This window comes from Hyaena hyaena, unplaced genomic scaffold (genome assembly GCF_003009895.1).
Source record: "Hyaena hyaena isolate Hyena2069 unplaced genomic scaffold, ASM300989v1 scaffold_166, whole genome shotgun sequence".
Classification (NCBI taxonomy): domain Eukaryota; kingdom Metazoa; phylum Chordata; class Mammalia; order Carnivora; family Hyaenidae; genus Hyaena; species Hyaena hyaena.
This window is the reverse complement of record NW_024080799.1, coordinates 646,904-660,432: the sequence shown is the minus strand read 5'-3', so window position 1 is coordinate 660,432 and position 13,529 is coordinate 646,904. Positions and strand designations below refer to the sequence as shown.

At 37.9% G+C, this 13,529-nt stretch overlaps 2 protein-coding genes across 2 annotated transcripts in view; one reads left to right on the top strand and one right to left on the bottom strand.

Annotated features, from left to right (window-relative positions):
• Window positions 1-13,136, bottom strand: part of BORA (BORA aurora kinase A activator) — a 27,865-nt gene extending 14,729 nt beyond the window's left edge. The window contains exons 1-5 of the mRNA XM_039240083.1: window positions 12,977-13,136; window positions 11,437-11,604; window positions 9,374-9,480; window positions 6,355-6,400; window positions 3,281-3,362 (exon numbers count right to left, since the gene is read on the bottom strand). Of these exons, the coding sequence (XP_039096014.1) occupies window positions 3,281-3,362; window positions 6,355-6,400; window positions 9,374-9,480; window positions 11,437-11,604; window positions 12,977-13,114 (541 nt within the window). The 5' untranslated portion in view covers window positions 13,115-13,136. The remainder of the gene's footprint in view (window positions 1-3,280; window positions 3,363-6,354; window positions 6,401-9,373; window positions 9,481-11,436; window positions 11,605-12,976) is intronic.
• Window positions 12,802-13,529, top strand: part of MZT1 (mitotic spindle organizing protein 1) — an 18,500-nt gene continuing 17,772 nt past the window's right edge. The window contains exon 1 of the mRNA XM_039240085.1: window positions 12,802-12,950. Coding sequence (XP_039096016.1) covers window positions 12,881-12,950 — 70 coding nt within the window. The 5' untranslated portion in view covers window positions 12,802-12,880. The remainder of the gene's footprint in view (window positions 12,951-13,529) is intronic.

Genomic DNA, 13,529 nt, shown 5'->3' with positions numbered 1-13,529 from the left:
GCATGTTTCTGTTAGTTTTTTAACTTCGAAGGACCATAAAGATAAAACTTAAAGGGTTACCACAGCAAATAAGGAGGCACCAAGTAACAATTTTTAGGGAAAGAGTAATGGTTACTCTCCATTATGTTAACCTTAAAAGACTGAGGATGCATGTTATCCTATCTCAAGGTCCTCAAGTCCTCTGCTGCTTAATGTTTTTGCAATATGGGTTAGATAAACTGTCTGAATTAAAATGCCAGATCATTTCGACAAAACCTAAAATTTGATAAAACCATGCTCAGTTTTTTTTTATAACAGGAGTCAAAAGTAAAAATATTTTTTTAATTGAAAATTAATGACTACTAAGTTTCGTAACTTGAAAATCACCAGATTAAAAAAAAACAAACACAATGGAAGAAATAACTAATATAAACAAAATAAAAGGAAGGAAAATGCACGGAGAAGGAAAGAAAAACTCCAGAGCTTAAAATAACATTACAGAATACAGTAACTTAACAAACCTAAATAAATAAATGGGTAAATGAGTAAGTAGGTGGACGGGCAAGTGAATTAAAGTCTCCTACTAAATGCCGTAAGAATAAATAAAAAAAGAAATTCTACATTCAAATGCTTTCTATGATGTAAGCAGTGTGACCTTCTATAAAGCAAATGTAATCAAAGGCACTATGCTGCTGAAAACCCTCTAACGCCCTTCAGGCTAGGGGTCCACACACGTTCGCTTCATGGAAAGCCCTTCAAAACCTTGTCTCGGTCTCTAGCACACTTGTCCTTCACCTAAACACTACTTATTTGAGCATCTTAAAAAAAACAGGATCTCGGGGTGCCGGGGTGGCTCAGTCAGTTCAGCGTCTGACATCAGCTCAGGTTCTTGAGTTTGAGCCCCACATTGGGCTCTGTGCTGACAGCTCAGAGCCTAGAGTCTGCTTCCGGATTCTGTGTCTCCATCGCTCTCTGCCTCATCCCCATGCTCACTGTTTATCTCTCAAAAATAAACATTAAAAAATTGTTTTAAATAAACAAATAGCTTCTCTCTCGCATGTAGGTATTTCTCATACTACTCTGATTTTCCTCCCTCATTTGTGGAGTCTGGCTAATTTAAGTCTCAGCTTAAATTATCTTCAAACAGCATTCCTCCTCTGACCTTCTTAAATTAGAAAGATACCTACTGCAGCATTATTACACTTCTCAAATCTATTACAAGTGTTTCTTTGGTTGTTTCCCCCTACAAGGACTTATTAAATAAGCTTAAGAACACAATCAAATCAGAAAAATATGGATGGATTATCTGATTACATCAAAATAAGAATTTCTATGCAACCAAAGACATGAAGAGCAAAAATAGCATACATATGGCAGAATGAGACGGTATTGCAAACGTTTAGAACCAATATAACTATGTTATACAAGGTGTCTTAGACATTAACCAAAAAAAAGACAGAAAATCCAATAAAAATATGACCAATAATTAATAGGTATTTTACAAGAAAGAAAATTTCGAACATCATTAGTATATGAAGAGATGAAAATTTCAACAATCGTTCAGAATGTCAAACAACCCATAGGAAAGGGAAACCTTTGAAAGATGTTTAATGCTAAATGTTGTCAGGGATGCGGGTACACAGAAATCCTAGGCACGGTTATTGGTTGTGTGGACTGTGCAGTCATCTGGAGAGCGGGGGGCACTGCATAGTCAAAACAGGAAAGCACACAGCCTACACCCTAGAAATTCTCAGCCTATGTATATATTCTAAAGAAAATTTCACTGAAGTCCATAAATAAAACCACGAGTATGTTCACTGAAGTGCCTTGCTGCATAAGTATTAGTAAAAGTTAACAGTCTAAGTCAGCCAAGGTGAATAAACAAAACCATTCTTGCCTCTGAACACAATATAAAGACCACATAAGAAGGCTGATTCATCTGTTCAAAAACCCAAAATAAAAGTAGTGTCTATGAAAATGTTACCTTGGATAGAAACTTCAGGGCTGGGAGGGGCATTAACAGATAACTATGTCGTTCAATTCCTTTGTCTAAAGACACTGAGTAACTTGGTGCAGGTCGCCCTACGGGTTCCAGGAGCCGGAGGTCTCCATCGGCTGCGGCGCGCTACCTTCAGTTTACAATGGCTGAGAATGCAGAAGGCAACTGAGGGCGCCTGGTTTCGAATCCAGGCTCGACCACTTCTATCATCTTTGTAATCCTGAACAAGTGCTTTCACCTTTCTAAAACCAGGCTTTCTCATCTATCAAATGAGGCCAAGAACACTATCTGCCTCAGGTGAGCTGCTGTACGGAATTACTGAGAGCACTTAGCACTGTAGGGCACATGGAAAGTGCTCGAGCCATTTTACCTATCATCACTGTGTTTTTGATAAAGAATGGAACAGTCTCTCATATACTGAAAGCGTAATTAATGCACGCTACAAAGAAGAGTGGGCAACTTCACTGAAATGAACCTATATATATAATACTCGAACATTGTTCACAACTCAAAGGACAGTGAAAGCAAATATAAGATAACCATTTCCTGGGAGTGGAAAAATACTTGAGAGATTCCCGGCTTATCCTTCAATTTCCTTATTAATTTTGCAGATAATCAGCTATATTCTTTTGCTCTAGAGAGCAGGTGTCCATAATTCCTCTACCTTTATAAGCAATCAGGAAATTAGCACAAAGCAAAGCAATTTAAGAATCTCATTATAGAAATTAACCTGGAAAACTGGGCAGAAATCACTAACAATTCAGTTGTTTATTCAATACCAACTATTTCTTCTTCAATGAATCCTCTACAACCATCATAACTGATATTCGTAACGGTCATGGAAAAAAGTTAAATCAGAATACAATGGTCCAAAGTAAGGAATTCGGTACATTTCAGTCACATTTTAAACTGTAACCTTTAAAAAGTTTATTTAAACTTTATTGCTCATGAATGAGCGGGGAGGGGCAGGGAGAGGGGACTCTGTGCATTTGACAAGTCCATACAACTCTATGTTATGCTGTGTTTCAAACTGTAGCTACCATCTGTCACTATACAATACCATTACAGCATCACTGACTGTATTCTCTATGCTGTGCCTTTTATTCTCATTGCTTATTCCTCCTTCATTACTTGGAAGCTTGATCCTTAAAAGGTTAAATCTTCTGGTATCCAGAAACCTAATGTGTATCAAACTGCTTACCAAAGCAGACAAGTGGACACTTTATCATATACTGCTTTATATTCAATAAGTTTTATGATTCTATGATTTTGATATAGTCATGTGATTTTTAGTACACTCACATTTACTGGAATGATACTCTGAAAGCTGTTTCCCTTCATGATCTGTCCAAGGAGAGGGTACAATGACATCTTTTGTGAAAAACTAGAAAAATTAAAGTCATACAATTAGGCATGAATTCCCCCCAAAATATAAAAAAGTACCTGTTATTTTCAAATAATCAATAATCACCAAACATGTTACATAGACTTTATAGTTACATTTAAAAATTTTAATACTTAAAAGCACAAATGACCAAAAGTGAAATAGAAGAAACAAAGTATATATAAAGAAAAATGTTAATATTTCAACCACTTAAATTTAAAACTTGCGAATTAATCTAAGGGCATTAATCATAGAGAAAATTATTTTTAATTCCTCCTAATATGGTTGGGGGGAAGTAGGGATGACAAAAGGGAGGATGAAGAGGAAAGAAATAAGCGGAGACAGATGTATACAGGTACGCTGTATGAATGGTGTGCTAGAACTGGCTTATACTGGCTCTCAAGATCTCTAGTGAGTTTTCAGCATCAGTTGTTAAAGCTAATGTTTAAAACTTATAAAGTTACAATTAAATAAATTATATCAAAAGTAAAGAAGGTAATAAATACCCCAACTCATTACTTGCTAATTATTTTACACTTACTAGTATTCAGGCTCTTGAGATTAATTCTGTCTTCTGCATCAGTACAGTGGAACACCCACATATACTGGTGCACCACGGCCCAAGGCTTCTCATCCAGTGATGTCACATCAGTAACTCAAAACTGGCCACGGTTGGAGTATTTACATTACAGACAGCAGCAACCACTGAAACTCACACTCTTTCCATGACCAGAGGACCAGTGGGTAAACATTAACCCATACACCACTGGCCAGTGTACTCAAATGGAGATAAAGCATTTGGATACATGTCTTTCCTTTTTTCATCTCAGATAGAAAAGAAAGCTTAATATAATATTTTTCCCTTCCTTCTCTGCTTTGGAGGAAATTCAAAATATTTTCTTTTCTGTATTTTTTTTAAAGATGTAATTTTTTTTTAAGTAATCTCTACACCCAATGTGGGGTTCCAACTCACAACTCTGAGATCAACAATCACATGCTCTACTGACTGAGCCAGCCAGGCACCCCTGAAAACATTTCCCTTTTATTCTGTCACACATATGGTAAAGAACTAACTTCCTTGACATGAGGAAAGATGTAAAAAATGAAGGGGAGGTGGCAGAGATTATATGATACATACAATTCCCAGAAAAAAAATATAAAGAACCCATAGACTAATGAAGCAATGTATTTAGTTGACTCAGAATGAAAGACATACAAATCCAAATTAACAAGATGAAATTTTTAAAGTGATAAGAATAACACAAATTAAGAGGTTCGAAAATAGTATCAGATATGAGAAAACACAAAGTAGTATAAAGTGGCCTGGAGTAAAAACTGTTAGGACCTTTTGGGAGGGTGGTATGGCAAAATTTACGAAAACTAAAAATACAAAGCCTCTGACTTAGCAAGTATGTTTCAGTTACACAAAGATATGTGTATAAGTAGATTCAGTGAACCATTATTTGTGATAGAAAAACACCAAACACAACCTAAACATCTATCATTGGGAGCGGACTTAGATATGACACATTCACACAAAGAAATACTACACTGCTACTAAAAATAAATGTGCTAATAATAATAAAAATAAAAACTATTAATAAAAAATTTAACATTAAGCTAAAAACGCAAGATGTAAAATAAGAGAATGATGATCCTATTTATGTAAAACTGTTAAAGGCCATTTGCTATTATATAAATAAAATTAGTCTGAAAGTATAAATGTCAAGTAGTTACTTTCAGGAAGTAAGATGGGAAAGAAGAAACTCTTCATTTTCATTTTATAATTTTTCTTTGAAGTCTAAGTTTGCTGTGTTTTGTTTTTACAACATACATGTATTTATTCTTTCAAATACTTATACATTTGAAAATATTTCATTTATTTCATGTATTTGTTTCTGATACACTGATCCTAATCTTCATTATGACTTCATTTTCTTGTATTTTCTACTGAATTTCCCTTTAAAGTTGAGGATTCTAAAGGGAAAGCGTATTTCCTAAAATGTTGGGAAATGGGAACCAGTCTGAGAATATCTAACTGGGGTGGAATCAAGTGGTTTGATAAGAAGGCAAATTCTGAAGTTTCTGGATAAAGAAGTAAATAATGTTTGGGAGCAGTACAGGACATGAAACGGTTTTTGAAGAAACAGACTGTATCTGAAACACAAAGGGAAAATACCGGCACTAGAAAAATAAGTGCAGGAGGGGCGAGAACATCACTGGACCTCTAAACATGCCATAGCTGAAGTCTTTGGGGTGCAGAAGGGCCAATACAGCTAATGAATAGAGGGGGCAGGGGGGCTAGCGTGGGAAAAAGGAAAAATAAATGTTGCCGTGACATAAAGATGTTCTGAGAAATAACTAGAGAAATAATCCTTGCTTACGCTCTAAGAGAAATTCATCAAAGCAAAAAGCGAAAAACTTTATTATTTTTATTTAAAAAACTGCCACAAACCCTATATTTGTAATATGTTTTTCTATTTTTCAGTAAGGTATTTTATTTCATGAAATATACTGTATGTCTTAAAAATTCAAAGAATTAACAACGAGAGATAAAACCATTACCAACGCCAATCTAGATTTTCGAGGTCTGAAAATATTCAACTTCCTCTATATAAACGCTAATTTGAAACTGAAGTTTGTGCTCATCAGTATTCTGGAGGCACAAGGAAGACAAACTGTGCTAGGCCCTGAGAATGAAAAGATAAACGAAGTACAATATTGGCCAAAAAAATAATTTAGTCTAGGGGAGACAAGTACTAAACCAATCATTACATTATTGTAAGCGCACTAGGAGAGGCACTGGAATAGATGAACAACATGGTCTTATGGGCGCACAGAGGACAGACGGGTGCTTGACAAGGCTGGGGACAGGCCAGGCTGGTGGGGATCTGGTATGGTAAATGATTGAAGGAAGTCATCCTAAAAGAGGTGACATGCATGCAGAATTGATGCTTAACTGACTTAATGATCAGTAACAGTTTTAAGTTACCTCTTCAATGGCTTTTTGTCTTTTGTCTTCCACATCTTTATCTATTCTATACAGAAATAAAGAAGAAAAATAACCATGCCATTACTTCAGCTGATTGAACATTTGAAATAATAAGCTTTCAAAGAAATACTTTCCTTCTGTTGAAAACTGGCAAACATTAACCTCATTTTAAAAGAAAAACTAGTGTCTTATCACATTAGTAAATGTCAGTATTCAGATATTTGGCAGTGTGCTGTTAGGCTTACCTCCCTCTTTTCCATTCAGTGTGAATAGAATAGTATTTTCTTTTAAAGGGCTTACATTGCTATAATTTTTAAATTATTAGTAACAACATAAAGCAATGTGAATAAACTCTGTCCTCTAACCATCACAAACTAAGAAGTATTTCATTCCACAGAAATCTAAAAATTGTCCAAATTCTTTTTCTTCAAATACAGTACATTTATCATAGCCATAATTTTAGAATGAACTCTTACTCTGAAATTTTAGAAGAAACTATCATCCTCACAGTTCTGAATAAAGAGGCAAAATCTTAATTATGAAATAAAATACTATGTAAAATTCTGTCCAAATGATTTTTTTTTCCCCTTTGATACAATATGCAACTACAGCAACACAGATTTATCACCTATAAGATTTAACATAACATGTCGGGTCTCAAGCACCAGGCGCAGACCTGCTAAGGACTGAGCACTTAGCCCTGGAGGACCACGTCTTTAATCTGTCCCAGGAGAGAACATTTGCTTTCTGTCAATAAATTAGTAAAACACTTCTTCTTTTTACAATCATTTATTTTCTCTCATAATTTTTCATGTATATATTTTTTTGTGGCTTAGCAAACCTTATATAAGAATGTTCATTTCAGACACTAAAATCAAATGAACTTTTCAAGTAAGGGAATTAGGAGAAAATAGATTACAATGATAATCCACACATCTCAGATTGCACACCACCATCTGGGGGGCAAATAACTCAGTTCTCTTTGTCTTATCATGAACACAACCAGGTCAAAATGACAGTGCATAATATTAACAACAGCATACAGTATTTGGTAAGCTTTGATTTAATATTACCTCATTCAGAAACATTTTGCATATTCAAATGCAAAATTCAAACAATGCCAAACATTCAGAGGGACTTTAAGAACCTGAAATACTCAAAAGACTGCTAGAAGCAGTGAATATCACTTTAGGCAAATACTGTAGAACCTGATCATGGAAGGTTCTAAGAAGTCATTCAGGACAGAGTATCCCAACCATTATATCACAGAACATCAGGTTACAGGAATGCCATCAATGGGTACTGAATCAGGGAGGGCCTTTTGAGGATTGTTCACCTCCTGTATGGACAGACTCATTTGCTTGCACTCGTTTGCCTTACAGTTATCATTTTTTACGTGTAGCAGTATCAAAAGGGTGGGAAGCAGTAAAATTGGGAACTCATATTAGACAGGAAGAGACACTGGAAGCCACTGCTTGTTTCTAAGAATGAATCAATGGATTTTGTTGAGAATGTATTCATTATTCTTGGTAGAAGCCAAAACCATATATTGAATTACAATAGTAAATTAAAATTTGGGTCTTTACCACTCTTTTTTCCTCTTTTGTATTACAAACCTACCTACTGGAATGCACCAAGATTCTTTCCATAAACCTATCTAGACAATACATCATTTATTAATAAGGATGGAAATGTCATGTCACAACTTTGGTTAATTATATTCTTGACTGTCTAGATCAGAAATAATAGCCTATATACTACATCAGTATTCCTCAATGTGCTAAATAAATACCTCGTAACTGACAGATAATAGCTGTCCATGGTTGAATATGCCAAGAGCAAATAATAAAGCACATACTTTGTGTGAAACAAATAAAAAATATCAACTTAATTTGTAACTCATTTGCTTTTATTCTTTTCACCTCTTCAAAAGTTATATTTAATTAAAAAGCCTTTTATGCTGTCCCCATTCTCTTCCCTTTCTACTACACTTTGGATGGACATTAATTGTGAGTGAATGGTCATCAAGTTACTAAGCCAAGAGAGGAAGGGGTAGAAAATCCAGACAAATATTTGCAAAAACATCTTAGCATGTGTGCACTTTTGTGTGACTGAATTCTAAAATTAAGGGGAAAACAACTGTCCATTATTGTGGACTGACAACACATGTACCTTGGGGCTGAAAAATAAAAGCTGGTCTTACCAGTACTCCATTTTTTCAAAAAAAAAAAAAAAAAAAAATCACACTATGAAACTGACATCAACAAGAATCCCCAAAAACTATTAACAAACACTGTTATTTATAATTACAGATTACAGTAAATCACAGTCAAAAAGCTAGGTCTGTTCCACCAAAGACGTGCATGTTCTCGCTACACCGGACATCATCCTGCAGCACAACACGCAAGTCTGAGGCACTCTAGGCTTAGAAACGTACATAACAAGTTAAGGCTGCTCTGATTACTAGGTTGACTTCAGCACAATGTAATTCAGATCCCTAAGGGTCCTATATCAAAGCTGGATAATGTCTAGAAAAGCTCTCTCTGTTGCTAATGGACACCCTTTCATTCAATGTGTTTTAACTTGGTAAAGGGATTTTAGGCTTCCCCAAACACAGATGGCAATGAAAGAATTTTTTGCTTTGCCGTACACCACCAAAAAAATAAAACAATACAAAAATTAATGGGAGAAGCCACAACCATGTAGAAAGGTACAAATTTCAAAATGTTTTTCCTTCTACTAAGTGTTGGAAAGGACAGCTGTCCCATAAGTAGCAGAGGAAGATTATCTCTTAAAAAAAAAAAAAAAAAAGGATTCCTACTCAGGTTTAGAACTGTTAGCAAGTGAATTTTCTTTCTGGATATAATTCTTTGAATTCACTCTTCATTTAGATACACTAAATGTGTATCAAAGTTTTTCCTCCTGATGTCTTTACATATAAATATATTCAACCATTGGAATTTCTGATCTCTCTTTGAGAGTATGTTATTACACTTAAACACAAGAAAGGAAGACTTACCGAGAATGACTTAAGTATAAAGCTTGACGATGAATGTCTTCTGGGTCTATTTCTACAGGATTTATTACAGCTAGTTGATCAATAGACCATCTAAATTTCCCTGGAGTCTTAACAAAAGAAAGTGAACCTATGAGTAAAAGCAAACTAAAATAGTTCAGCAAAATGCTAACAATTGTCAGCTTCAAAAATAATGTGAATCATTATAATACAAAAGTATTTTAAAGATGGTATTTTAAAATTTGTTTTTACCACCAAATTAAATAGCAAATGGTAATCGAATCACATAAAATCGAGTGGACTATCTTCCATTTGGGTGATTTTTAAAAGTACATAATAATGGAAAACAGCCACAGAAGAGTAATGAAGATATAGAAATTTCACAATTAATACTTGTCAGTGATGCAACATACCCAAGTAAAAATCTCTTAATTATCATAATTCTTTACTTTCATTTAAGAATGAAGTGAAATTAAATGAAGTCCTAACTACAGAAGTGCCTACAAAAGTTCATAAAATAGTTGATCCTTAAAATAATTATAAATGGTAATCACTGCTGCTTTTCTGTATTCAACTATCCAACTGAACCAAAAATTTATCCAAATCCTAATCTGTAATTCGGAATGCATTTTTGACAAAATCTGGCCCGAAAAGCCAACATGCCACACACATTCCGGCTTTGAGGATTAAGTTGCAGCCAATCCATTATTTATTCTGTATTAACATATAACTAAAATTTAATACAGTTCAATAAAAAATCATGAGGTCAGATTCATGACTCATACTACATAACTTAAAGCTTTCCTCCACTTGCTCTTTGTTTAAACTGGTATGAAAGCGTAGCATAAAGAGCCACGCACTTGGCAGTTTTATCTAGGTAATTTACTAGGTTAAAGATCATACTTCAAAAGAACTCCAGTGTAGCAAATAACAGTAGAAATAAGTTAGAGTGGGGCGCCTGGGTGGCTTAGTCGGTTAAGCGTCCTACTTTCGCTTAGGTCATGATCTCGCGGTTTGTGGGTTCGAGCCCCGCGTCGGGCTCTGTGCTGACTGCCAGCTCAGATCCTGGAGCCTGTTTCAGTCTGTGACACCCTCTCTCTCTGACCCTCCCCAGCTCACGCTGTCTCTCTCTCTCTCTCTCTCTCTCTCTCCTAGAAATAAATAAAAATTAAAAAAAAATAAAAAAAAAAAAAGAAATAAGTTAGAGTGATGAAGTCTTCCCTAATCTCCAAAAGAGCACTTTCCCTTCCATATCACCCTTGTGTTTAACCACTAATCATGGCACGTATATTGTTTTGATGCCCCTAGCTTAGTTATGTCTATTCCTTTAAGAGTAGAGGTTGGCTTCTACAATCCACAAGCTAAAAATGGTTGGAAAAACTAAAAGATTATCATTTCATGACGTGAAAATCACATGAAATTCAAATGTCCATAAAGAAAGCTTTATTGAAACACAGCAAGATCTCATTGTTTACATATTGCCCATGGTTGCTTCTGTGATATAAGGCAGAGGTGACTAGTCATAACAGCAACAAGATGACCTGCAAAGCTGAAAATATTTACTGTCTGGTCCTTGACAGAAAAAGTTTGGTGACCTCTGCATTAGAATACCCGCTTCTTGAGAGTTTGTGTCTGATGACCCTGACTTGTTCTCTTTGTCTAGCACTTTATCGAATACACTGCAGCATTCAAATAGGTTTGCTGAATAAATGAGAATAATTAGAGGACATGGCTTCTCTTGGGATATGGCATTAGTTAATATCTCATCAGTCATACTATCTAGCTATACCCCGTTGCAGGAACCCAACATATTATCTACTGAGTAAAAAAAAAAAAAGAAAAGGAGAAATGCTAACCAAAAAAAAAAAAAACCCAACAAAAAAGCCACATAGCTAACTTATTTTTAGCCCAGGCACTGTACTATAGTGAACATTACAATCCAAAAAGCACATTCCAGATATATGTGCTCCATGATAAACTTCTCCCTTAACTTGTTAAGAAAGAGGCTTTACATTTAAAATAATTTGTAAATACTAGTTTGTAAATACTAATCAAGAATAACTTACTGGTAATTTCGTTGATTTAAAAACAGAAGGACTGGAGAGAGTTTGTTCATGGAGATTAGAATAATCACCAGGACTTTCGAAAGGATTCAAAACTGGGATCCTTCCTGGAGTTTCCGGTGTTATTTGCATTTTTGATTCCTTGACATCTCCCATAGCACAGAGACAAAACTAAAAAGAAATAAGTATGGAGAATAAAACTACAAAGTTCCACATTCACTGGGACAACTAAAATGTATTCAACAAACATATTTTGCAAAAAGAACTCAAAATCTAACGCTTTTTTTTTAAAAAAGTATACATTAGAAAGAGGTATCACATACGTTTTCTAAAGTGATCCTCAAAACAACCTTCAAAGCTAGAGAGGTATGGGACTAGTAATAAGATTTTGCAGAATTTAAGCTCAAAGCAGTTAAGTGGGATATAAATAGCAGTCAGCCGAATATGAACGTGTTCAGGTCATTCGAGGCAACTAAATCAGCAGACACAGAACTCTTTTCAACGAAAGGACTCAGCACTTCGAACACCCTTCGGATATCCCAGCAATTACCTATTAAACTGCAGTTACTAAACAACAGTTATTCACAACAAGCCAATACGAGACGAGGAAGTGCACGGGTGCCTTTCCTGCACATCAGTTCCAATCAAAGAAGTATGACTGATGAGGGCTAAGAAATTAACCGCCTTTGGTTGCCTCTCCTCAAACATCGTCCTTTAGCTAAGACTCCCAGCGTAGAAGGCGAGACTGCACTGCTTTCAGTCATCGGAGAATAGGACTGTGGAGCAAGAATCCACTTCTGGGAAGGCTGAAGCAGCTGGCTCCGTCGGGTGAGGAGCAGGAGTGGACACTCACGCCAGTGTCACCCCCAACCCTACGCGATCATACCTTGGAGCCCCCCCACCCACCCCGGCACCTATTCCCTCGCTGCTTCCATTCACCCCGGGGACAGTGGGCAGGTGGGTTCTGAGAAAGGAAAAGTGATCTCTCCAATTCCAGACAAGAGGAAAGGCCAGGGACTCCAGAGAACATACCTAGTGGTGTGGGTAAAAAGGAAGCCCCCCTAAGAGACGACTCCAGGGCGCTCCCGAGGGGCCAGGCCAGCTCCCACGACAAGCACAGACTCTTTAACTCCCCGCTTCCGCGCTGTCTTAGGCCAACCAGGGCACGGGCCTTGTGGGGAGCTAGCCAATCGGGTCGCACCGCTGTTCGCGAACCAACCAATCGCATCGAGGCCGCGTAGTAAATTCGAATGGCAACTCTCGCTTCACATTCCGCGCTGAGTAACGAGGCTCCAAATTTAAATCAACGCAGCCTCACGCTGGCGACGAGCGCGAGGGGCGGAGCCTGCCCGGCGTGAGCTGGGGACGCGCGGTGTGATTGCCCAGGAGAAAGGAAGGCGCTCCAGTTCCGGGTCAGGCCCTTTTCCCGCCTCCCTCGGCCTCCGCCATGGCGAGTAGCAGTGGTGCCGGGGCGGCGGCGGCGGCGAATCTGAATGCGGTGAGGGAGACCATGGACGGTGAGTACCCGTTTCGCCCCTTTTACCTTGTCTCCGTTTCCCGCAGCCAGGCCTTCCAGGCGGCGGTGAGCCCAGAAGGACTTTAGGTCCATTTCCTGCCCCAAACGGTATCTTCGAGGGTCCTCCCAAGGGACCCTCCAGGGCCGTAGGGCTGATGGCCGCATCCTTTTAGAGTTGTCTCTTCGCTCTTGCGTAGTTTGTCGCGCGTACGACGTTGGGGCCCCCACGTCAGCCCGGCACGCGCTCTGTCTTTCCCCCGCGGGACCCGCGCGCCACGCCCCTTCGCGACGCCGGGTCCCCGTGTCCATTCCTCCCCGGTTCGCCTCGGGAGCCGTTGTCCCCCCCCCACCCCTGCCCCACGTACCCCCTCCTGCGCCAGACCTGGTGCTGAGTGCCCCTTCCTTTTCGTCCCGAGCGAGGACTGTCTTCAGGACTGTAAGCCCCTTGCGGACAGCGGTCTTGTGTGTTTGGTCACCGCTCTGTTCGCTGTCTCTTAGCACTTCAGTAGGTGGTGGTTAAGTCAGCTCCTTCGTAATTGCTCTCGTTCGTCCTGGAGCAAGTGACGCCGGTGTCTGCGTC